Source organism: Pongo pygmaeus, chromosome 4 (genome assembly GCF_028885625.2).
Source record: "Pongo pygmaeus isolate AG05252 chromosome 4, NHGRI_mPonPyg2-v2.0_pri, whole genome shotgun sequence".
In the NCBI taxonomy this organism is placed as follows: Eukaryota; Metazoa; Chordata; class Mammalia; order Primates; family Hominidae; genus Pongo; species Pongo pygmaeus.
The window spans coordinates 14,265,345-14,288,782 of NC_072377.2; the positions used below are offsets into that span (position 1 = coordinate 14,265,345).

The 23,438-nt window shown below is 36.4% G+C and overlaps 1 protein-coding gene across 1 annotated transcript in view; it reads right to left on the reverse strand.

Annotated features, from left to right (window-relative positions):
• DNAH5 (dynein axonemal heavy chain 5) overlaps positions 1–23,438 on the reverse strand; it is a 328,461-nt gene that overhangs the window by 207,614 nt on the left and 97,409 nt on the right. Inside the window, exons 10-16 of the mRNA XM_063664667.1 lie at positions 22,389–22,511; positions 21,611–21,826; positions 19,195–19,302; positions 9,828–9,913; positions 9,028–9,349; positions 7,982–8,188; positions 2,722–2,893 (exon numbers count right to left, since the gene is read on the reverse strand). Coding sequence (XP_063520737.1) covers positions 2,722–2,893; positions 7,982–8,188; positions 9,028–9,349; positions 9,828–9,913; positions 19,195–19,302; positions 21,611–21,826; positions 22,389–22,511 — 1,234 coding nt within the window. The remainder of the gene's footprint in view (positions 1–2,721; positions 2,894–7,981; positions 8,189–9,027; positions 9,350–9,827; positions 9,914–19,194; positions 19,303–21,610; positions 21,827–22,388; positions 22,512–23,438) is intronic.

Here is a 23,438-nt window from a genome sequence, read left to right on the forward strand (position 1 = left end):
CATCTAAGGGTAATACATTTTTCAACAGATACCATACAGTAAAATTTCTCTTTTTCTAATACTCCTTTCTCCTGGGAAATAAAGCAGAAATTGAATACAGGAAAGTCAACGTTACATACCAATGCTGTATCGGAGATGTAAACACTTCCTTAAATAAATACCTTTATTTCCTAAAGAATAAAAGCCTAAAAGTTTTCTATTTTTTCTAAGCTAATTATTAAAGAGGGTACTCAAGATACCAAATAGTTCTGCCTGGTAAATTGATTCAATACTAAAAGAGAGCCAAACTTTCATTTAAGTATGTGTGAGCAATAAAATTCTCTACTCTTTTTAACGGACTGCTTCTTCATCTTTAAGGACATCTGTGTTAAGCCGAAAAAAATAGTCCCCAAGGATGTCCACATCCTAATCTCCTGTGAATGTTGCCTTATATGGCAAAAGGGATTTTGCAGATGTGATCAAGTTAAGGATTATGTAATGTGGAGAGTGTCCCAGATTATCTATACTCTCTTAAATGCATGATGCAAATGACCACTTGTAAGTAGGATTGGCTTACTAATCCAATTAAAATCCAACTGCTCTTGAGATTTTACATAGTTTTCTCTCAAAGAAACTTCATCTTTGTTCTATTTTAGTTCCTTAAATTACAAAAAGAAAAACATAATAGAAAACAAGAACAAGAAGTTTCTCTAGAAACTAGTTCCTTGTCTCCAGCTAACATTCTAATAAAACATCCAAATTGTTAATACTCTAATACTAATGTTCTAAAGGAAGGATATTACTAAAGTCTATCTTGGTCGCCTGTTCTAATTTGATTATGATAACTCTTATTATGATGTTTTTATACATTTCATAAGTGCCTCCTTAGGAAATTTTAGCCAATTTCCTCTTGTTTTATTTCCTGGGGAGGTGTATTTTGGAAGAAATATTAATTTAGAGCAAGGAAATTTGGTTCTAAACTCATTATTATTTCTTACATCTATGTAACATTAAAACCCATTTAGCATCTCTGGCTTGATATTCATTCATATTCAAAAACTCCATTATCATTTGTCTTTGAGTCCAGCTCCCAATCTATAAAGCATAACAAAGGTGAGGTATGGGATCAACCATAATTTCTCACTCTACTCCCCTCCAACCCAGTACTTCTCAAATATTCTTAAATATAAAGTACCTGGCTATTTAAATAGCTGGACCTTCTGAACCCTAAGTTTTTTGGAAAGTACAGTGAAAATCTACTGATAAGACAAGCTCTTGACAATTTAGATTATAAATAGTCTAGGTACTATGTTAACAGCCATAAATACCAGAACAAGAGAGAGACCTGAGGGGCGGGGGCGGAGGAGAGAGAGAGAGAATAAAAGGAGGAATCACGAGAGCTATCTAAAAGGGAAGCCCAGGAAGAGGTATCCAGAAAAAAGGTAATGGGCTTGAGGGGTAGGAACAGGGTTACAGTGATAAAGAAATGAAGAGAGACTAAGTATATAAAATTATTGCAATTATGAATCTGCAAGTATATGGATGTCTGCTACACACCCAGCTAACACAAAAGAAGTATAAACGTAAACAGCCTGGATTTAATTATTTCACATTGCATTCATAAATCGTAACACCATTTTGTATCCCATCAATTTTTCCCCATGCAACTCCCTCTTCACAGAATCCATAAATCTATACAATTATAAATTATCAATTTACAATAAAAAAAGAAAAAAATTAAACAGCCTGATATTCAGGTCCTTTGTAGTCTGTTTGAGGAGAAAGGTGAAACTGTACTAAACCATTAGAAGACAACCAAAATATGAAGTCTCTGGTCCCAAATATAAATCCAACAGGAGGTCACAGGAGGTAGAGTAATCAGAGCAGCCTTCTAGGGACAAGACTTACTCTGGGCTATAAGAGTGGGGAGGATTGGGCCATGCAGAGGAGAGGGTGTAAGACACTGGCTAGGAGAGGACAATAGCAACGTCTAAGTCTTTCTGAGAAAAAAAAAAAAAAAAAAACCATTACCTGTTCCAAACTGTGCTACACTGTCTGCCACAGAGGATCTGTAAGGTGTTAATGTGTCCTCCCGGAAGGCAGCCAAGGAATTCTGGGAAACGCCACACGCAAAAGGCCACTTTTGGACACCTACTAGACGCTGGCATGTTAAAGGCTCTGAAAAGTCCTCCAGCAAAGAAACCTGTCCAACTGCTCCTCCTGGATTTCCCAGACATATTTGAGCCCTTCTTTGCAACATATCCGTACACATTCCAGAAGAGCGCATTTTATGGAATATACTACCTTACATATATTTTAGACTATTATATGTCTTTTTAAGGAAAATTGTGTTCCTTTAAATTGTTCCCATTTATCCTGTTGTTCAGTGCTGTACCCTATCCAAATCTCCACATCTTTCAAATCAAGCTCTCAAAATACACTAACCTATTTATATAAAAAGCTGAATAACTTTAAAGATACTTTAAATCCTAATGTCCAAAAATACAAATAAATGAAAATATGTGGTTAATCTCTGGGGATTATTTAGATAAATAGTGAATATTTATAGTTTCCAGGAAATTACTGAATTCACATGCTTTGGAACAATTCTTTATGAAACAGCTTAAGAATAACACTCCCCATTTCATTATTTGTATCTCCATATTGATGAGAAATTATACAACAGATGTTAGGAACTCAGCCTTTAGAATTCACAAATAGTAATTACTTAGGCAGACTTACTGATCTTTGCAAAAGTGTTTTCTAAATACGTCTCAATATTCAGTGATGTCCAGGTCAGTGCAGCCAAGCCAGGTTGGAGAGCTTCATCCACTTTGGCCAAGTGAGGGACAATCAATTGCTCAATGGCAGCAGGCATTTTTGACTTCACTCTCTGATATTCGGCTAGCATCATCTGCAATGAAATTGGGGTTAAGTAATCAATTAATATCTCACTTCTAATGTCTGTTAATATCTCATGTTTTATACAAAATGACTACTTTTATTTAGGGTCAAACTGTAGGGCTCTAATAGCCTGGCAGGTAGAGTAGCCAAAACAATAAAAAGAAAAGAAGACAAGGACTCTCTCCATAATTACAAATTCCTAATCCAAAAAAACACAACTGAAGATGAACAAGAATTTAAGACTAAGAGTGTCTCACCTCCTACACAGCCTAAAAAGGGAGAAAATCTAAGTCCAAGTAATTTTTCTAAACCATGCAGAAACACGGGAATGGCACCTTCACCTGCTCATTTGTACAAAGAGGCTTGTTTGTTCCTCTTTGTACACTGGTACGACATGTGTGCTGCTCCTCTGGGGACCTCTTGCAGACTACACCCATCACTCAAAACATCTGGGTCGCCAGAGGTCTACCTCAGTCCTTTGCTAGGATTATAGGCCAAATCTTGTTGCCAAGACCCAAAGCACACTGGGAACCAGTATTGATCTCAACTAGTGTCACGGCTTTGAATTTCATCCAGATGCCAGAAACGAACACATTTACATCTCCAGCCCAGATCTCACTCCTGAAAGTCTAGATTCACAAATGGCAGCAGCCTACCAAAGTTTCCACATCAATATGTAACAGACATTTCAAACTTAATAAGTCCCAAACTGAAAGTTTGTTCTTTTCCCAAAACCTCTTCCCAGCGCATCCTCCAACTTAGCTGATAGTGACTTTATCCTTCCAGTCCACAGGTCAAAAGTCAGAGTCATCCTTGATTCCTCTTTCACTCTCACACACACAGGTAATCCATTAGGATATCTCGTTTGCTGTCTAAACTGTACCTAGACTTACTGGGAGGGTGAGTGGAAGCAGGGAGACAACGGTAGACCATCCCAATAATTTAGGTAGGAGCCAATGATGGCACTAACTGTAAATGTGGAAAGCAAGTCAGATCCTGCTTCCACTCACCCTCCCAATAAGTCTAGGTACAGTTTAGCAGCAAAAATGATCCTTTCAAAATGAGAATTCAGATCATGTTACTCCTCTGCTCACATGGTTATATAGCCTCCCATTTAATTCAGGGCTACAAACCTTTATACAAAGGACTTGGATAGGTGCTTGTTCTAGAAAGATCTACCCAATTTCGTCCCATTACTTCTCTGATCTCATCTCCAACCACTCTTTCCCTCTCTTATCTGCACTTGCCTGACTGTCTTCCTTTCTGGTCCTAAGCCTCAGGGCCTTTGCACCTCCTTCAAATAAGTACTCAAATGATACTTTCTCAATTATACCTGTCCTGACTACCTGTTTAAGATTATAAACCACCACCAAAACCACTCACACATTTTATCCCCCTTTTTTGTCCATAATAACTATCACTTTATTACAATAGACTATATTAATTTGCCTACTTACAGTGTTCATTTTCTGTCTTACCCAATTAGACTACAAGTTCTACAAGGACAAGAATTTTGTCTGCTTTGTCCAGTGAGCCTGAACCAGTGCCTGGCACATAGGAGATAATAAATCAATATCTATCTAATTAGCTGTTATCAGAAGGATTTTTCATCTGAAATGGGGATTCTCACCTTTCATTGAAATGTACATAATGTCAAACTGTGTCAGTATTATTTACATAATGTCAAACTGTGTCAATATTTTGTTCATATGTAACCATGTCAATATTAATAATCATTAATTATAAGAAACTAACTTTAATGTGCCTCATAAATACAGTTGGTATTAAGATCATATATGTGCATGTTGGTATTACCTTGATAATAGATTAATGTTTTCCAAACTGTTTTGCCTGGAGTACTAGGTCAAAGAGATTCTATAAGAAAAACGGCCCTTTGATAGATAAAGTTTGAAAATGCTGTGTACAATATCTCCCCTCTTGGGTGGTCACATCTAATATTAATGATTCTTAGAAACCTGCTTAAGAAGTAAGAAGCCTTGCAAGGCTTTGAAAATTTTGTTAAACACAGTATTTCCCAAATGGACCTCCTAATCCTTTCCTCATATAATGTTTTTCCACAATTTCTATAAGATTCTTTCAATGTCCATAAAAGCCACTTTAGAAAAGTCTAAATTTTCTGGTTCTATTAGCAGCTACTTATATATTTCCTGAAACTTGTATCCACTGCTTGTCTTTTTTCAATGTTCACCAGTTATTCTATCTGGAAGCACTTCTTAGAATCTGCTTCTAGCAGGCATTCTACTTCCCACCTTTAATCCCAGAAGGGATTACTCAACAGCTTTGACAAAAGAGAAACTCAGGCTTAGGAGGTGAAGTCATTTACCCAAAGATAATGATTTGAATCCAGATTAAATTGGCTTCAGAACCTATATTTATAACTATTAGCCTGTACTTGGTCTTCTCTTTCCAGTTAAACTGTCTTCCAAGGAACAGATGAAGAAACAAATTCTCAGCTACTTTGGCATATCTGCAGAAGCCTGAAAGCTCTGTCAAATATTCAGCACAATAACTCTGCAATACTTCAGATGGTCCCCTAAACCTGCCAATAGATCTGCTTTGACCAGCTACTCAGGTGGAGCAGGAACTTTTAACTCCCAACCTCCAAGATAATAAATGTTAATGAGATGATAATTTATTCCTTTGAATTGTCATTTAAAACATTCTTTGATCCTCCTCCCTTCATGGGATGGGAACCACATCCCCTTTTTTTTGAATCTGGGTAGGCTTACAGTCCAACAGAGTACAACAGAGACGATGCTATGAGACACCTGAGGCTATTATAAAGACCATGTGGCTTCTTTATTGTTCACTGTAGTGCTTGTTCTTGAAACCCTGAGCTGCCATATAAGAAATTATACTAGCCAGAGGCCTCCATACTGGAAGGCCATGTATAGATGTGCCTGTTCACAGTCCCACTGGAGTGTACCTTCCAGCTTTCCTCAGGAAAGAAACAGAAACTAGAAGAGCCCTTCTTGGACCTTACAGATTGAACATCTGCCAGCTGAGTACCAATAAACAACCTTTGTCAACAATACATGGAACAGAAGAATCACCTATCCAAGCCCCGCTCAAGTTCTTTACCCATAAAGTCATGATATAATGATACAGTTATTGTAAACCCTACAACATGCTTACAAGTGCTTGTTGCCTGAAACAGACAACTGAAACAACAAATCTGCAAATACAATTAAATTATCAGTAATTTCATAATCTTATAATTATGGTTTCTTAGTAAAAATACGATTTTCTTTATGAATATGTAAATTGACTAAGTGAGTTTCCTAATGTGAAAGAGTCTAAAAGGGAATCTCAACATGCTAACTGCTATTTTCTGAGTCTACATTTGAGGAATGTCTGTCCCTTGCCAATACAACTTTTTAATACGACATGAAGTGGTGGGAAGACGGTGGACTACAAGTCTGGGTTCCAGTCTTTCTTCTGCCACTTTCTAGCTATGAGACCTTTGCTAAATCTTTTAACTTCTCTCAGCCACAGTTTTGTCATCTATAAAATAAAATAATAGTATTCTGTCCTACTTACCTAACATGGCGTTAGAAAAGATCAAATGAAACAATGAGCATGAAGATGGCTTTAAATGTAAAGTACAGTGCAAGCGCATGGACTTAGTATTGTCACGTGATGTTAACCATTATGAAATTTTAACAATGGTTTCCATGTTATCAGATTCCATGGCTGCATCTCTGATCTCACCTTTTTCATCCCCTGGGTAGCAGCATTTGTCACTGGTGACCAGTTCCTCTCTCAGTAGCCTTTTCATACCCTTGGCTTCCTTTTTTTGTTGTTTTTTGTTTGTTTGTTTTTTGAGACGGATCTCACTCTGTCACCCAGGCTGGAGTGCAGTGGCGCAATCTCAGCTCACTGCAACCTCCACCTCCCGGTTCAAGAGATTCTCCGCCTTGGCCTCCCAAGTAGCTGAGATTACAGGCACATGCCAACATGTTCAGCTAATTTTTGTATTTTTAATAGAGACGGGGTTTCACCATGTTGGCCAGGCTGGTCTCAAACTCCTGACCTCAGGTGATCTGCCAGTCTCAGCCTCCCAAAGTGCTGGAATTACAGGCATGAGCCACCGCGCCCGGCCATCCTTGGTTTCCTTGACACTTGGTTTCTTCCCAGCTCAAAGGTCAATCCTCTGTTTTATTTGCACATCTGTCTTCTTCTTTCAGATCTGTTAATACTGGAACAACCCAATGCTTGGTCCAGTGGCCCTCCATTCTTCTCTGTCTGTATTCTCTCCCCTAAGAGATCTCATCCAGGACAATGACATTAAATAACAATGATATTCTGATAACTCTCAGAAGTTTGCCTCCCACTTTGGCTTCTCCACTGAACTCCAGACTTACGTGTCCAACTGCATGGACAACATTGCCACTCGGCTGTCTAAAAACTATCTTGTACTTAAATGGGAACTACTGATTCCCTCCTGCTGCTCCAAATACACTAGTTTTGGTTTTCGCCATCTCCATAAATTGAACTTACAGTCAGGGCCCCTGCATAGTATTGTGCAAGTTATAAAGAATGCAACCTACACAGCACTCTATGGCACCCCTGTTTTAATTCATGGAATTGCTCACACCAAAAGCACAGGTATTATTCCCGAGTTCTCTCATAACCTGACGGTTGACATAACTCTAAATTCTCCAAACAACTCTGCTGCCATCCTAGTTCAAGCTCTCATCTTCATCCTGGGCCAGTGTAACACTTCACAAACGGGCTTCCTGCTGATACCCCTTGTCCCTCTTAACATCCATTTTCCACCCAGCAGTAAGAACAATTTTTGTTATAAAAAGAGATCGTGCCTTTTTCAGTGGCTCGAAATCCTCCAGTGGTTTCCTGGTACATTCACAATAAAACCCAAGCTTCTCATCTTGGCCTGCAAGACCTGTAACGGCCTGGCCCCAGCCAACTCTGCAGTCGCACCCCATGGCACTGTCCCCTCAGTCACTCCATTCATCCTGGCCACTTTCTGCTCCTTGAATATGACACATCACCATAATTTTTTAAAACACATTCCAGAGCTAGCCAAGAATGGGGGGAAAAAATAAAAGTAGTATACCTTCATGTTACTGAAGTTCCTTTTGTATCTATCTCGTTTCTGGAAGAGGGAAGCTGCCAATGGAGAGACTTCCAGACCCATCTGGGCCATGCACTCTGTTTCTCTAAATAAGATTAATATCTGAGGGTCAAAGTTTACAAACAATTCCCCTGTGCCTGGAGCCTTCACCAATAAAGAAGCCTCAAGACCTACATGAATTTCTTCAATCTGTGGAAAGAAAACAACATCACTACTATTAGAAAGTTCAATTCATACAGAGTATCTAGCTCAGCTGTCTCTGGGAATAAGGATCATTAAATGTTCTTCCATGGATTTGAGCTTCCTAAATTAAGGGCAATAAGATCACTCACTCTTCTCCTAAATCCAGTCTCCTACAATAGGCTTCAAGTTCTTGGTGGTGATATTGGGCAGTCAATTCAATAAAACCTTTCAATGACTCTCACACTGATAAATAAGTGGACACTGCAACAGCGGTGATGTCTCAAAAGCCATTTAGCTACCTGATACCTTCATGCCTCCTCTATTATTCTTCCTAATAAAAGTTTCATAAGACCTCCTAAACTCAGTTTTTACTTATCTAGAAAAACAATGAACACAGCTATGGAGACATCGCATCCTGACAGCCTACAAAGAAATACATGTATTGGTAGGATATGCTATGATTAACCAGTTGTACAACAAAAGAAAATTTGAGACTTTGTTTAACAGAGGTACTAGCGTTTACTGACACATTTAGGATCTGACTGAATTTTAAAAAGGAAGATATCCTAATAGATCGGGCATAGGAACCAATAAACAAGATCTTCTCACTTTGGAGTTCATAAATTAAATAAAAATGTGGTTCTGTTACCTGGCTTGTGGTTTTTTTTCAAATCTAATACTTATTTTTCTTTGTGGACATATTACACTCTGAATGCTCAGATTCAACCCATCTGCCTTACAAAATACCTACAAATCCAGCTTTCTACAGAAATCACACTGTTAAATGCTAGAAGAGGGGTTTCCATGATTCCAACAACGGGAAGAGTATAAATTTAGGGACTCACTTGCCGAAGCCACGCCCTGTGGAAGAGGACCTCAAACTCCAGGAGGACCTTGGCCATCCTGTTGTAACTGCGAATTATAGGTTTGGCTTCTGCCGTGCTTAGCACAGCTGGGTGCTGCTGGAAAAGCTGCATGGGCTGCTGAATCCTATGGAAGAGCTGGCGGGCCCACAAAATCTTTCCAGCGATGGGAGGCTGGTTTCGAGCCAGAGGAGGATCGTATTTCTGCTTTGTATACAGCTTTGAAATCATATCAATGTCAGCCCCATAGTTCTCAAGGATAAGTCGATATTTGTCATCAATACCAAGATTAGGTATATTCAATCTGATTTTTTTTAAAAGTTAAAAGCTTGAATTAATGGAATAAAATAAATAAAATACACAATAAAATATCTAGTAATCTCATTTATTAATATTTATTTTTTTAAATGCTAATGGAAAAGAATGAGATATTTATGTGGAATATTAAAAGAATAAAAATAAAACTCATCCATAAAATATAGGCAAAACTATTAATGTGGGAAGACTTTTTGCAAATTATCTATACATTAGGAAATATTATTATAGGCTGTCACAAGGTACTTCAAAGCTAAGAGTATTCTTTATTTGTAGAAATAAAATAAATCTTGAATCCTTAAAAGGATTAATCCTCTGAAAAACTTAAAAACTATGACCTTGTGACCCAAATTGCCAAGAGAGGTTTTCCTTTCCATCAGAATATGAAATAATAATAATAGGAATAACAACAATAAAAGCTAAACTATCCCAATTTTAGAAAATAGACAATTTCTTTAAACTTTTACCTTTCAAATTTCTTCAACATTCTTAGAGCTTGATTTGTGTTTTGAACCTTTTCAAATGTAACATCCATGAACTTCTGCAACTCGTTCTAAAATAGAATAAAATCTGATGATAAACGATAGAATTGGGAATTTACTGTTTAGCAACAAGATAAAAGAGCTTTCCATTCTGTGCAAACACATATAATATGGAACAAAATGTAACTGAAAATTGAATGAGCTTAAAAGAAAAATAAATGCCCAGAAGCCAGTAACAAAGAGAGACTTGAAAGCCAGGTCAGCCATCGGAGTTGGCGCCATGTCAGGTTCCATGGGTATTGGGCCAGACACAGAGCCTGGGGAGTGGCATTGGGGCCTTATCACAATATGGGGAGAAGGGCTATGGGGTCTTAACATTCTCAACAGAGCCTGTGGAAAGCAGGGATCCTTGAAGTGCTGCCCAGTACATGCAAAGGGAATTGATTCACAAGTTGGGAAAGCTGCAAAGATGTTTGACATCTGCCCAAACCCTTGAATAGGTGGAAAAAAAAGTCACCCTACAATAGGGTTCCCATACTTTCTCATCACAACTACTCACTTCTACCACTGGAATGCCAAAGCACCCATAGACAGTGCACAAACAAATGGGCAGGGCACTGTTTGGCTCTTGGACATAGTTTGCTGATCCCTGCCCTAGAGGAACTGAAATCCCACATCTGTGCCACACCTAGATAAGGGGTCCAGGTTTAAACTACACATGAAATGAAAGGGATATAACCCAAGACATTAACATAAAAGCTAGTCTGGGAAGGCAAAACCACTAGGACCACAGCAAGAAAAGCCACTCTACAGAAACACTTTCAAAGCCCAGGGCCAAAAGATTCCTATAGGAAAAATAAATAAATACATAACTTCTAAAGAAGCTCAAAAAGTTTTTGAAAACCCCATAAGTAAATCATCTTTGAGAGAGAAGGAGCAGAATGCAAAACAGAATTAGTAACCAAGTACTAAAAATGATAGAGCAGTCTAAAGGAGACTATGAAATAAGTATATTTAAAGTGATTAAAGAGTAAAGAAGAAACAGAAATCATAAAAAGAACAGAACAGAATAAAATAAGAGCACTCAGATTTTTAAAAATAAAATTTAGACGTATAAAGGGGAACATAATTACAATTCAAAATACAATAGATGCAAATTATAAACACCTGAAAAGAAAACTGATGAACTACAAGACAGTTTTCAAATAAAATCACCCAAAGTATAGCAGAGAAATAAAGAAATGGAAAAATACAAAAAAAGATGTTAACAAACATGGAAGATAGAAAAATAAGGTGTAACATATGTCTATTGGAAATCTTGGAAGAAGAACCTAAGATATTTAAAATGAGAAAGGCTAAGAATTTTCCACAATTAAAAAAAGACTTAGTCCTCAAATGGAAGAAGCACATCAAATTCTGAAGAAGAGAAATATGATTTAATCACACTTAAAACTCACATAAAGATGCCAAAGTTAAAGAGAAAAACAATATTAAAAGAAAAATAATATTAATATTAATATTAAAAGATAGAAATATTAAAATCACAAAAGAGAGAAATCAAATTTATCTATAAAGAAATAACTATTTGATAGCAAATACCTCGTGGAGAACAATAGCCGACAAAAATCAATGAATAAAGATCTTCTAAGGGATGACGGAAAATAACACCCAAACTAAAATCACATATAAAACGAGAATAATATTCAAGATTGAGGGCAACTTTATAGGCATATGGGTGTAAAGACTGGAAGAGTTTACCATTAACAGACTCTTGTTAAAATAAAACTAAAGAATATACTTCTTTAAGAACGATAATGAACCCAAAAAGAGGGAGAGATACAATTAGATTACTAACGAGATGCAAGAATAAGCAAAGCAAACTGTAAACATGTTGCTAAATTTAAATAACTATTAGTAATAACAAGTTTGAAAAGTTTAGCAGCAAAGGTAAAACTAAAATTCAAGACAACCATAGCATGAATGAGAGGTAGGCTGATAAAACAATTAAACTCTTTAAAGTCAGGTATATATGCTAAAACCACTAAAAATATAAATACAACATTAAAAATATAAATAGAAGAGGAATAAAGAGAATTACAAAATTTAATCAACAAAATATAAAAAGGAAAAAGTCAAAGAAAAAAGTTCACCTCATTGAAAATTCAAAATAGATTGTAGAAGTAACTCTATACTAGAAACAACAATCAATGTAAGTGGCTTAAACTTGCAATTAAAGGAAAGAGAGTCTCAGCTATTTTTTATATATACATAAATAAATTATATAGAGATATGGATTATATATATTTTATGTACTGTACATGGATATTATATGTAAATTATAGATATATGTATTATAGATATATGGATTTTATATATAAGTGGATTATATATGTGCATGTGTTGAATTATATATAAGGATATTATATATAAATTATAGATATATTGATTTTATATATATGGATTCTATGTATGTGGATTATGTGTGTTTGTGTGTGTTTGTATTATACGTATATAATCCAACCATTGCTCTTTTAAAGAGATATGTTTAAAATATAATAATTAAGAAATAGTAGGCCAGGTACAGTGGCTCACACCTTTAATCCCAGAACATTGGGAGGCCAAAGTTGGCAGATTCCTTGGCCCCAGAAGTTTGAAACCAGCCTGGGCAACATGGCAAAACCCTGACTCTTCAAAAAATACAAAAATTAGCTGGGCATGGTGGCATGCACCTGTAGTCTCAACTACTCGGGAGGCTGAGGTGGGATGATCATTTGAACCCAGCAGATTAAGGCTACTGTGAGGCAAGATCGCGCCACTGCACTCCAGCCTGGGTGACAGAGCAAGACCCTGTTTCAAAAAGAAAAGAAAATGAAAGAAAGAAATAGTAGGAAGTAAAACAACAGAAAAAATGTTTATTTCAGGTAAATAATAACCAAAAGGAAGTTGAAGTAGCAATATAAATAATTCACAAAATTGATTGTAAGGCAAAGAGCCTCACTGAAGATAAATATGGTCACAATTTAGTGTTAATAGGAACAATTTATTTGGCAGATATAACAATTTCGAGTCTGTGTTTAACCAACTGAATCAAAATATATGCACAGATTCTAAGAAACCCATGGATCAAGCATGCTATGGTTTGAATGTCCTCTCCAAAACTCCTGTTGAAATTTAATTGCCATTGTGATGATATTAAGAGGCGGCACCACTAAGAGGTTATTAGGCCCTGAGGGCTCTGCTACCATCGGTGGATTAATGTTATCGCAGGAGCGGGTTGTTATAAAAAACGAGCTCAGCCCTCTCTTGCTTTCTCAAGCTCTCTTGCTCTTCAGCCTTCTGCCATGCAGCAAGAAGGCCCTCATCAGACATGGGCTCCTCAATCTTGGACTTCTCAGTCTCCAGAACTGTAAGAAATACATTTCTTTTTTTATAAATCAGCCAGTCTGCAGTTCTGTTATAGCAACACAGAAAGAACTCAGACAAAGACGAATTACAATAAAAGAAAGAAAAAAAAAAAAAAACATTCAGTATACCACTACAAATATTAGAATGGTCAAAATCTAGAACACTGGAAACACCAAATGCTGGTGAGGATGTGGAGCAACAAGAACTCTACTCTAATTCATTGCCAGTGGGAATGCAAAATGGTATGGCCATGTTGGAAGACAGTTTGGTGGTTTCTTACAAAACTAAAAATGCTCATACTACATGATCCAGCAATCATACTTCTTGGTACTCACCCAAAGAAGTTAAAAACTTATATCCACACAAAAATCTACACACCGATGTTTATAGCAGCTTTATTCATGGTTGTCAAAACTTGGAAGCAACCAAGATGTCTTTCAATGTGTGACTGGATAAACTGTGGTACATCACAACTGAATAATAGGATATTATTCAGTGCTAAAAAGAAATGAGCTATGAAGCCACGAAAAGGCATGAAGAAAATATAAAGGCATATTACTAACTAAAAGAAGCCAATCTAAAAGGGCATATTCTGTATACTTCCGACGAGATGGAAAAGGCAAAACTACATAGACAGTAAAAAGACAGTAGTTGCCGGGAGAGGGAAGGACGAATAGGTGGAGCACAGGGGACTTTTTGGGTAGGAAAACACTTAGCATGATATTATCACGGTGGATGCATATCCTTATATCTTTGTCCAAACCCATAGAATGTATAACACCAAGAGTGAGCCCTAATGTAAACTGTGGACTTTAAATGATAATGATGTGTCAATTTAGGTTCATCAGTTGTAACAAATGTACCACCCTATCGGGGGATGTTCATAATGGGAGAGGCTATGCATTCTGGGGGATAGTAGGGGGAATATAGTAAATCTCTGTACTTCCTCTCAATTTTGCTGTGACTCTAAAACTTCTCTTTAAAAAGTCATTTTTTAAAAATATTTAATGAGGACGTAAAATATTTGAATAACCCAATTAAAAGTGTGATATAGTGACATAAAAAGACCCCAAATCCAGACAGAAAACACTACTCTTTTCAAGTACACATGGAACATCTGCAAATCTTAACTACGAACTAGGCCACGGAGGACATCTCAGTAAATACCAAAATATTGACATAAAGTATTCCATGTTCTCACATCAAAATATAATAATTTACGTCAAAATAAAATGAGAGCCAATACAGTACAATAAAAAAGCTAAAAATGCTTTTAAATAATCCATGAGTAAAATAACAAATCATAACGAACATTATGTGATACTTTAAACTCAACAACAACATGTACTACATATTAAAATTTTTAAGAAACAACAACAGTGACCCTTCGTGGAAAAGATATAGACTTTCATGCACCTATTTTAAAGAGAAAAAGAAAAGAAATGGAAATTAATGAGCTAAGCTGTCAGCTGAAGAAAGGTAAAAATAACAGAATAAATCCAAAGAAAGAAGAAAAAAATGTTTTAAAGCAAAATGTAATAAAATTAAAAACAAAGAAATAAGAGACAAGATTAATATCTCCAAAGCTGCTCTTTGGGAAAAATAATAATACACACTAACCTTTGGCAAAATTAACCAAGGGCAGTGGGGTGAATGCAATTTCACACTGAGAGCATCTGTCAAATCAGAATCTAGCAGAACGAGGCCAGGCACGATGGCTCACGACTGTAATCCCAGCACTTTGGGAGGCCAAGACAGGTGAATCACTCGAGGTCAGGAGTTCGAGACCAGTCTGGCCAACATGGTGAAACCCCATCTGTACTAAAAATACAAAAATTAGCCGGGTATAGCGGAGCATGCCTGTAATCCCAGCTACTCAGGAGGCTGAGGCAGGAGAATCACTTGAACCCGGGAAGCAGAGGTTGCAGTGAGCCAAGATCTTGCCACTGCACTCCAGCCTGGGCAACAGAGTGAAAATCTGTCCCCCTCTCCCCACCCCCAAAAAAAAGAACCTGGGGGAGAGAAGGGGGAATATGGTAATGATATTAATCAAAGAGTAAAAGTTGTTCTAAAAGCATTAAAGATGAAACGTGTTGTAAAAAGAATGACTTAAATATCAAAGATTTTTAAAAATCCTTTTCATGAACCCCTCAAATATGTTTTCTGAAATGGTCTTTATGGGTTCTCCTGAGAACGTCACACATCTTATACTATTATGTAACTATGACCCTCCCCCCAAAAAAATTGCACCAAAAAACTAAGCACAATTTATTCTTTGTGCATCCTAAGCTTTAGTGCAGAGCTATAATTAAAATCTAAATTCAGTTAAATAAAACATAGAAAAATTATTTTCTTATTTTATATTTCATGCTTCAAGACAAAGTGAACAATTTTTTTTCAACTTACCAGTCAGAAGTTTTAATTAAGTCTTTGCAAACTTGAAGAGACATTAATTGATGTAGTATTAAAATGAGGAGACTAGTTTGATATGCACTAAGAATTAGTACCTAAATGGGTTTGATTTCAGATAATGTTAGGTCAGAAGTAATACGGTAAGAAAACCAGTTGGCAATATCCAGACCACCACAGAAAATACTACCTGTGGAGGAGACTGAGCTATTGGCAGGGTGGGGGATGGGTAAGCTGCAAACCTCCTGCCTGATCCAGCAAAGCTCCAAAACTGAAGGATCTGGAAGCCTATTACAATACTTTCTTGCCCTCAATAGTTTCAGCTACTTCTACTGGAAGTATATGTATTTTTTAAGTGACATTATTTCTTCTGCTAAGTCCACATCCTAGGATGAAAAAATGTTCCTGCATTAAAAAACAGTACAGTTAGCCTACCTAAATAAACATCTACATTTTTTCACTACATAAAAAATGTCTATGTATAAATTATGCAAAACTAGAGCATTTATAACCCTTCCACTGCCTCCCTCTCCTTCAGACACCAGCAAATCTCTACTGAGCCCTAACACTTTTACCTGGTTTTCCTTGCCTTTCTACCCTATGGCTTCGCAAAGGCCTGGGCTGAACTCTCTGTCAACATGTAAGACCTAGACTTAATTTTCTTGTTCTGAGCCTTGGTCCATCCTTACAGTTTGTGGGGTCTGGGTTGTGGAATCTTCATACTCGTCTTCACATGAGTTTTGGGTTCTCAGCTCCTACTCAGTTTTCCTTTAACTCAGCTTGCCACCTCAACACCCGTCCTTTACTAAGTAGTGCCTTCTCCATCTGCTGGGATCAGCATGCTTCTAGACTTCCAACAGCCCACTTGGTTCCAACATGCTGCCCTCTTTGACCTGTTAGTACCAGCACGAACCCTAAATCTGGAGAGGATTCCAGGCTCTGATCCCTTTGACACCACCCTGATCCAAATCACTCACGAAGACTTTCAATTGAGATTCCACTGTTGCTGAGTCTCTCCAAGACTCCTGGATGCATCACTGCCCTTACTCCATCCAGAGTCGTGGGAAGGTGTTTTTGCCCCAGTTTTATAAAGATGAGGGCTGAATTCATGAGTGGGTAAGTATTTAAAGGAGAGACTGCAGAACAATTAGTTAAGAGAAAGAGAATGGACAAAGGAATAAAGAAGTGTAAGTCAAAGAAAAACTCATTGGCAAACCAAAGACAGGACTGAACAATTTCTGACATGGAAGACAAGATGGATAATAGTGTTGAATTTCTTTTAAGAAGGCTGAGTACAACGGGAACTAATACAGTAGTCCCCTCTTATCCTCAGGAATATGTTCCAAAATCCCCAGTGGGTGACTGAAACCAAACCCTATATATACTATGTTTTTGCCTGTACATACATACAAACATAATAATGTTTAATTTACAAAATAGGCAGAGTAAGAGATGAGCGGCAATAATAATAAAATAGCACAATTTTTAACAATATACTGTAATAAAATTTATGTGAATGTGGCCCCTCTCTCTCTCAAAATATCTTATTGTACTATACTCACCTATTTTCAGACCACAGTTGACCCTGGGTAATTGAAACCATGGAAAATATAACCACACAAACATCTTTCTAGCATCAACCACAGCCTCCTCTCTGAAGCCTTTCCTAACCCCAGCCAAGCAGAAGTATCAGATTATCTTTTCCTAGGTTCACATGATCAGATTCTACATAATGTTTCGCAGGCCTGATCTCCCTATACGTTTTTGTAGGCCTTGAGCTATGTGTCTTTATTTTTGAATCCTCACTTTTTCATATAGTATCAGAGTAGTATTCTTTCATAAGTAGCCATTTTAACCCCATTTGCCCTTTTTCAAATGCTAAATTCATTACTCAGTTCTAATGTATGTGCTTATATTTTCATCATTTCACCATCTGCCTCCTATCTGACTATGAGCTGAGAGGGCATTTCTACTTGATTTATTTCTGTATTCATAACCTACAGCACAGAAGTCTAATACATAATTGCCATATAGCAAATGCTTGTTTCATTGCAATAAATCTACATCTTCTTATTAACATATGGGAATAAAACATGATCCCTGCATTCGAGGTGCTCACCATCTATGTTCCACATATAAGCTACAGAAGTACCACATGGTCAGACACTGCTGAAGAAACACAGGTGAACATCAGAATCTGCCATTATTCATCAATTTCCAACAAAAAGAGACCAACATTCACTGTCCTTATGTCTGAATCTGCCCCCAAAAGAATTCATTGCTTATATTATTATAGGTACTCTCTCTTCCCATCAAATGAAGCCTGCTGCATGCCACAATGGTTAAAAAAGTTGAATTTCAAAGCCAGACTGCCTGGCTTTCACCCCATCTCCACCCCTTGTTATGCCTGTGACTTTAGGCAAGCCACTTCCCCTCACAGTGAAGTTTCCCAGTTTCCTCCTCTGCAAAATGAGAGTAACAAGAGCACCCACTTTATAGGATTATTATGATTATTAAACGAATTAGCACATACAAAGTGCTTAGAACACTGCCTGGCACATAGAATTAGCTAGCTTTGTTACGACTCATTCTAACACTGAACTCACTCCTCCCAAGGTGTCTCAGAGCTCCTTTTACTTTGAAGTGCACAAATTTAATGCAAATCAAAAACTCTGGGAAAGAAGAAATAGAGTGGCTATTTTCCTCTTACAGTCAGAAAGATAGACATTTGCACCTCACTGGGATGAGAAAATGTCCTCATATTCATTATGGTAGATACCTGTTGGGTGTCTTCCCATCTTACCCTCCCTGACTCCCCTTTCTTGATAATAAACATTCCCAATGACCCAGTGTATCCCATTCCGCCTGTGTCCACCACAGGATCTCACAGTTGAGAGGCCCAGTACTAGGCACCTCACCAGAACTGGCTAGCCCAACCCCTTCCTCGGGAATCTGGAGCTGGCCTGGCCCTGTGAAACAGTCTCAGAAGCTGCTGATGCCGTAAACTGCTCATGTGAGCTGCAAGGCAAGATGGCTGGTCTGCAGTGAGCAGTGAAAGAAGAGAGAAAGGGGTTGCAAGAGCAAGCGGGATCCAGGTGCTGAGCCGGTCCTGGTGTCACCGTTTCTAAGGCCAGTGGCAGCCCTGCCTTGGAATCTGCCAGACATTGCTGACCATTTGCCTGAGCTACCTCTGGTCATAATCATTGCCACACAGTGACAAATGGAAATAAGAGTCTACATTCTCATCATGCCACAATGTTCAACAGAAGATGAAAGTTAACTTTCTAAGAACTTCAATGGAAGACATGTAGAAGTCTGATACACATCATTAACCAAAGCTATATTTATGACCCTTTAATCCATGAAAAACAGCCTTCAATTATTAATCTGAAATCACAAAACACAGGCTGAGGTTGCTATCGGTCACCTCCATGATGAAGACACCTCTGCCTTCTGAATGGGTAATGATTAACAGCATTATACAGAAAGGAAAAAATAAACACATGACTGTCAACAGGAATTTTATTATACAACCTACATGAAGGTCATTAGTCTGCTTGCAAAACTCTTCGTAATCTTGGTCAAAATCCATTTTCCGCTGGTCTAGGAAATTGTATTCCTTTTTCTTTATGGTTGCCACAATGCCCTGAAATATTATGAGATAAATTAGATAATATTTCAATATTCTTATATTACCTAACTAAATATGACCCTTAAATGTAGAGCCTATACAATAATTGCCAAAAAAAATAAGTTTAAAGGAAGCCTTATTTTTTTACTCACATTGTTTTGTGCTTATTATTTTACAGGCAGTGTAAGGTTGCCCTACTGCATTCAAAGAAATCACTTGGAAAGTATTTTCACGATGTTTTATGTATTTTTGAAAAAATAAAATAAAAACCACACCTGAAAATTGGGAAAGATTTTTTCCACTAAAATTTTATTGTTAATCATATCTGAAATAATTTTTAAAGCCCAGAGTAGAATTTATTAAAATATTTTGTGTTGAATAGTTTAAATCTTCTCAGAAAATAAATAAAGCTTTCACAGAACACAAACAATATAGGAAGAAAATAAATTATGTTATATCTACAGATGAGTTACTACTTTCCAAGCCTCAAACATCTTAAAAATGTCAAACCAGAATCCACCACTTAAAACCTCTCTAAAATTAATTCTTTCCTACTGCCCTGCAAAGCTGCAGCCTGTGACTAGGAAAGTACAAACTAGGAAGTTCATCTCCTTGAAAATGCTATTATCAGAAGCTTTGTTTGCTTTGAATAATGAGCTATAATGCTCTGTGATTCCTCTTAACCAGGTACTAAGCCATTCTCAAACTCAGGTGCCCACATTGTTGACAGAAGCATATAATTTTTATATAGAATATTGGGCCTCCTTCTTCTACAATCTCCTCTTCAAAGTCACTTCCATTTAAACATCAAATCTCTCAATAGACAAAAGTGTATAAACAGCATAACTTCTTGAATCAAGTTTTCTAGATAAAACAACCTACTTTTTCATGCTGCATAACTACAAAATTAGTTCTATTTAGAAATTGTGTGTGTGTGTGTATATATATATACTTTTTTATATAACTTGTGTGTATGCATGGAATGTTATATAAAATATATACACGCACTATATATATATGCATGGAATGATACAATGTCTAGGATTTACAGTGCTGATATTACTTAAAATCAAAAGAATCAAAAGTGTGTGTGTGTATGCATATATACACATATATACATACACATGTAGCTTTTCCATACTTCTTTTAGACAATTTATATAACACTATATATGTGTGTGTATATACACATATATACACACACATATATAGTGTTATATATAGTGTTATATAAACATATATATATACACACACACATATATAGTGTTATATAAAATGTCTAAAAGAAGTATGGAAAAGCTACTACATTTTGGTGTAGTAATTTTAAAGATTTGGGGACTTGAGAAAATCCTGCTCTATAACTGGATTTAATGGTCACTTAAGATTATTAAGTTAAATACAGGAAATGATTAATCGTGACCTTTACATCAACTACTCAAACTCAATCTACTTATTTTCTTGACAGATATTTATTGCACATCTACTATGTGCCAGTAAACTTACACTGTTTCCTGCTATATAAAGGTATTTTCTTTTTCTCTCCCAAAACTTGGTATACTCAGGAAATGAAAAAGATTCCTTATATTGGGCTAAATTGTTAGAGTACAAAAATTAGTGTGTAGTGGTTAATTATATGATCCTTTTCAAATTCAAGTACCAAAAAAATTTAAGATTTAGTGTCACTGTCCCCAAAAAAAGAAAAAAAATGACTATGTCCATATGAAGAATTTAAAGCAAATTGTTTGTAAATTGTTTTTCTAAAATCTTCAAAATGTTATTAGGTCACTATGCCCACTTTCAAAACTAAAATTAGTCACACAGATACCATGACAAGATAAAGCAGTTAACAATCAAAATAATTAGGGAAGTCAGATCTAGAATAAAATCAGGTCCTTTATATTTTTTAATATGGGTCCAAATAAAATGCTTAAATGCAGAGATAATTTAGTGTCATGCACTACCTGGTATCAACTAGTGCCTGACACAGTATACTCTTCATTAAATATTTCTTGCAAGAATAAATAAAATAATAAGTTACATTTAAACATTTTTCTTGTGTTACTAATGAAAATGGTTTTTTAATGGTGATTAATTTTAGACTATTGGAAAGTCATTCTTATAACCACACACCTGAAAAGAACATATTAGCACCATTACACAATTCTCAAATAAATCTAATTTCTTTATTGTTAAAAGGCCATGAGATTATTTATATTTTACTTTACAGACTGATTATTTGAATCATTCTAAACACTGTTATTTGCATAAAATATTGAAGTTTAGTTGTGGATTATGTTAGAAAATATAGCTTTAAAGTACAATACCTGGTATTTAGTGACCATGTCTTCCAGCCCTTCGATTGTGGAATCTTGCAGGATTGAATACGTCTTGAGGGTTGTAAAGATGTCTATTATCTTGGCAAGGCGTCGGTGAAAAGTTTCAAATTTTCCAAAAATATACATCTCGCTAAAATCAAATTGTTTTGCATTTGGATTTTGTTTAAGCTTTTGTTTTGTCTTGTGAAAGCAGTGCTGGTATTCCTTAACATCAAAAGAAAAATATACAACAAAGGGAACAAGAAAGGTATCAACTTTATTTTCTTAAGTGAATGCGACAGCAAAATTAGGATGGAACTGTAAGCCTTTTCATAGTTTCATGCCTTTGCATGTACTCACTCATCAGCCTGGAAAATCATCTTTTCACCTCCTCTAATCTAGCAATTCTAGATTCTAATCGGGTTACTCATGATGCAACTCAAAGGTGTGGCTTTCCCATCTTGGTCCCACGGTTTTGGTAATAGCATCCTTCTATGACTCTCTCTCCATTCATCTTTAAGATGCTTAAGGAAAACTACCTCATATTAGCTGTCTTTATATTTCTAGTACTTACTCTGGTATCAGGACATAGTAGGCTCCCAAGGAGGGTAAAAAAAAGGTGAAAAAATTTCCTGGTAAGGTATATTAACATTCCATTTTCTTCATAGTCAAGAATCACTGTTCTTTTTATCAACCAATGATATAATAATTACAAAATGATTTAAGATGGTCTCAACAAAAATAAGATAAAAAGAATAGAACATCTAAATACTAAACTGACCATTACCTGTTTCAGTTTAATCGCAGATAGTATTTTTTCTTCAACAACATCCTGTGGCTGGTTCCAGATGGAAGCGGTTCCATTATTGGTAATATAAGCTTTACATGCAGATATAATCTGATTTGTCACCTGGGATTTTCCAATAAAATGATGTTAAGCACGTAAAACAGCCATGGATTGTAAACTGGACTAGAAGGTCCTTAACTCTTCTACTTCTCAGAGTTCACAATCTTCTAACTTGAGCTTGGGTTTATATTTTTCCATCACAGTTATAATCCACCAATAACCCTTTGATATTGTCAAAATCATTTGTGAAATCACAGAGTTGGAAGCACCATGGAAAATCGACAATTTAGGCCACCTTGTCTATGCAGGAGGAATGTCTTAACCAACCAAGGAAGGATTCATTTCCTTCCCTAAAAACTGATGAGTTTCCCCAAATCTCCTTAGGTAGCCTGCTCTAATATCTAACTCACAGTTTACTAGCACCATGTAAAGTACTGCCACTCCTGATCTTTTCGTGTGACCATGATCAGCAATGGAAATGTCAAAAGGAGAAGGCCGCAGAGAGAAGGAAAACTAACGTACAAAACCACTAACATTTTATTCATCTCTCCAAACTTTACAAAAATCCTCAGAAATTTACTAATTTTTTGAATAAAGTATAAGGAAAATTAAATGACTATGCTGTATCCATGGAATGATATGATGCCCAGGGTTTACAGTGCAAGGGGTGGCGGTATAGGTGAAACAAGATCAGCCATGCATGGATATCTGCTGAATCTAGGTGATATGTACATGGCATTCCAGTATACAATTCTCTCTCCTTTTGTACCTAATTCAACATTTCCATAATGAAAGGTTTTTTATAATTAGATAAATGGTGGTTTCATTATTTTATGCTAAATCAAGTTTTGCAAATAATACGCATAAAATCTTAATTAATAACACACATTTACTTTTGGGTGTCATTTACCCAGGTAATACTCTCGCAACCCTAACATATAATTTTAAAGTATAAGGAAGCTGGGGGGGAATCTTGCAGCCATCCCTTAT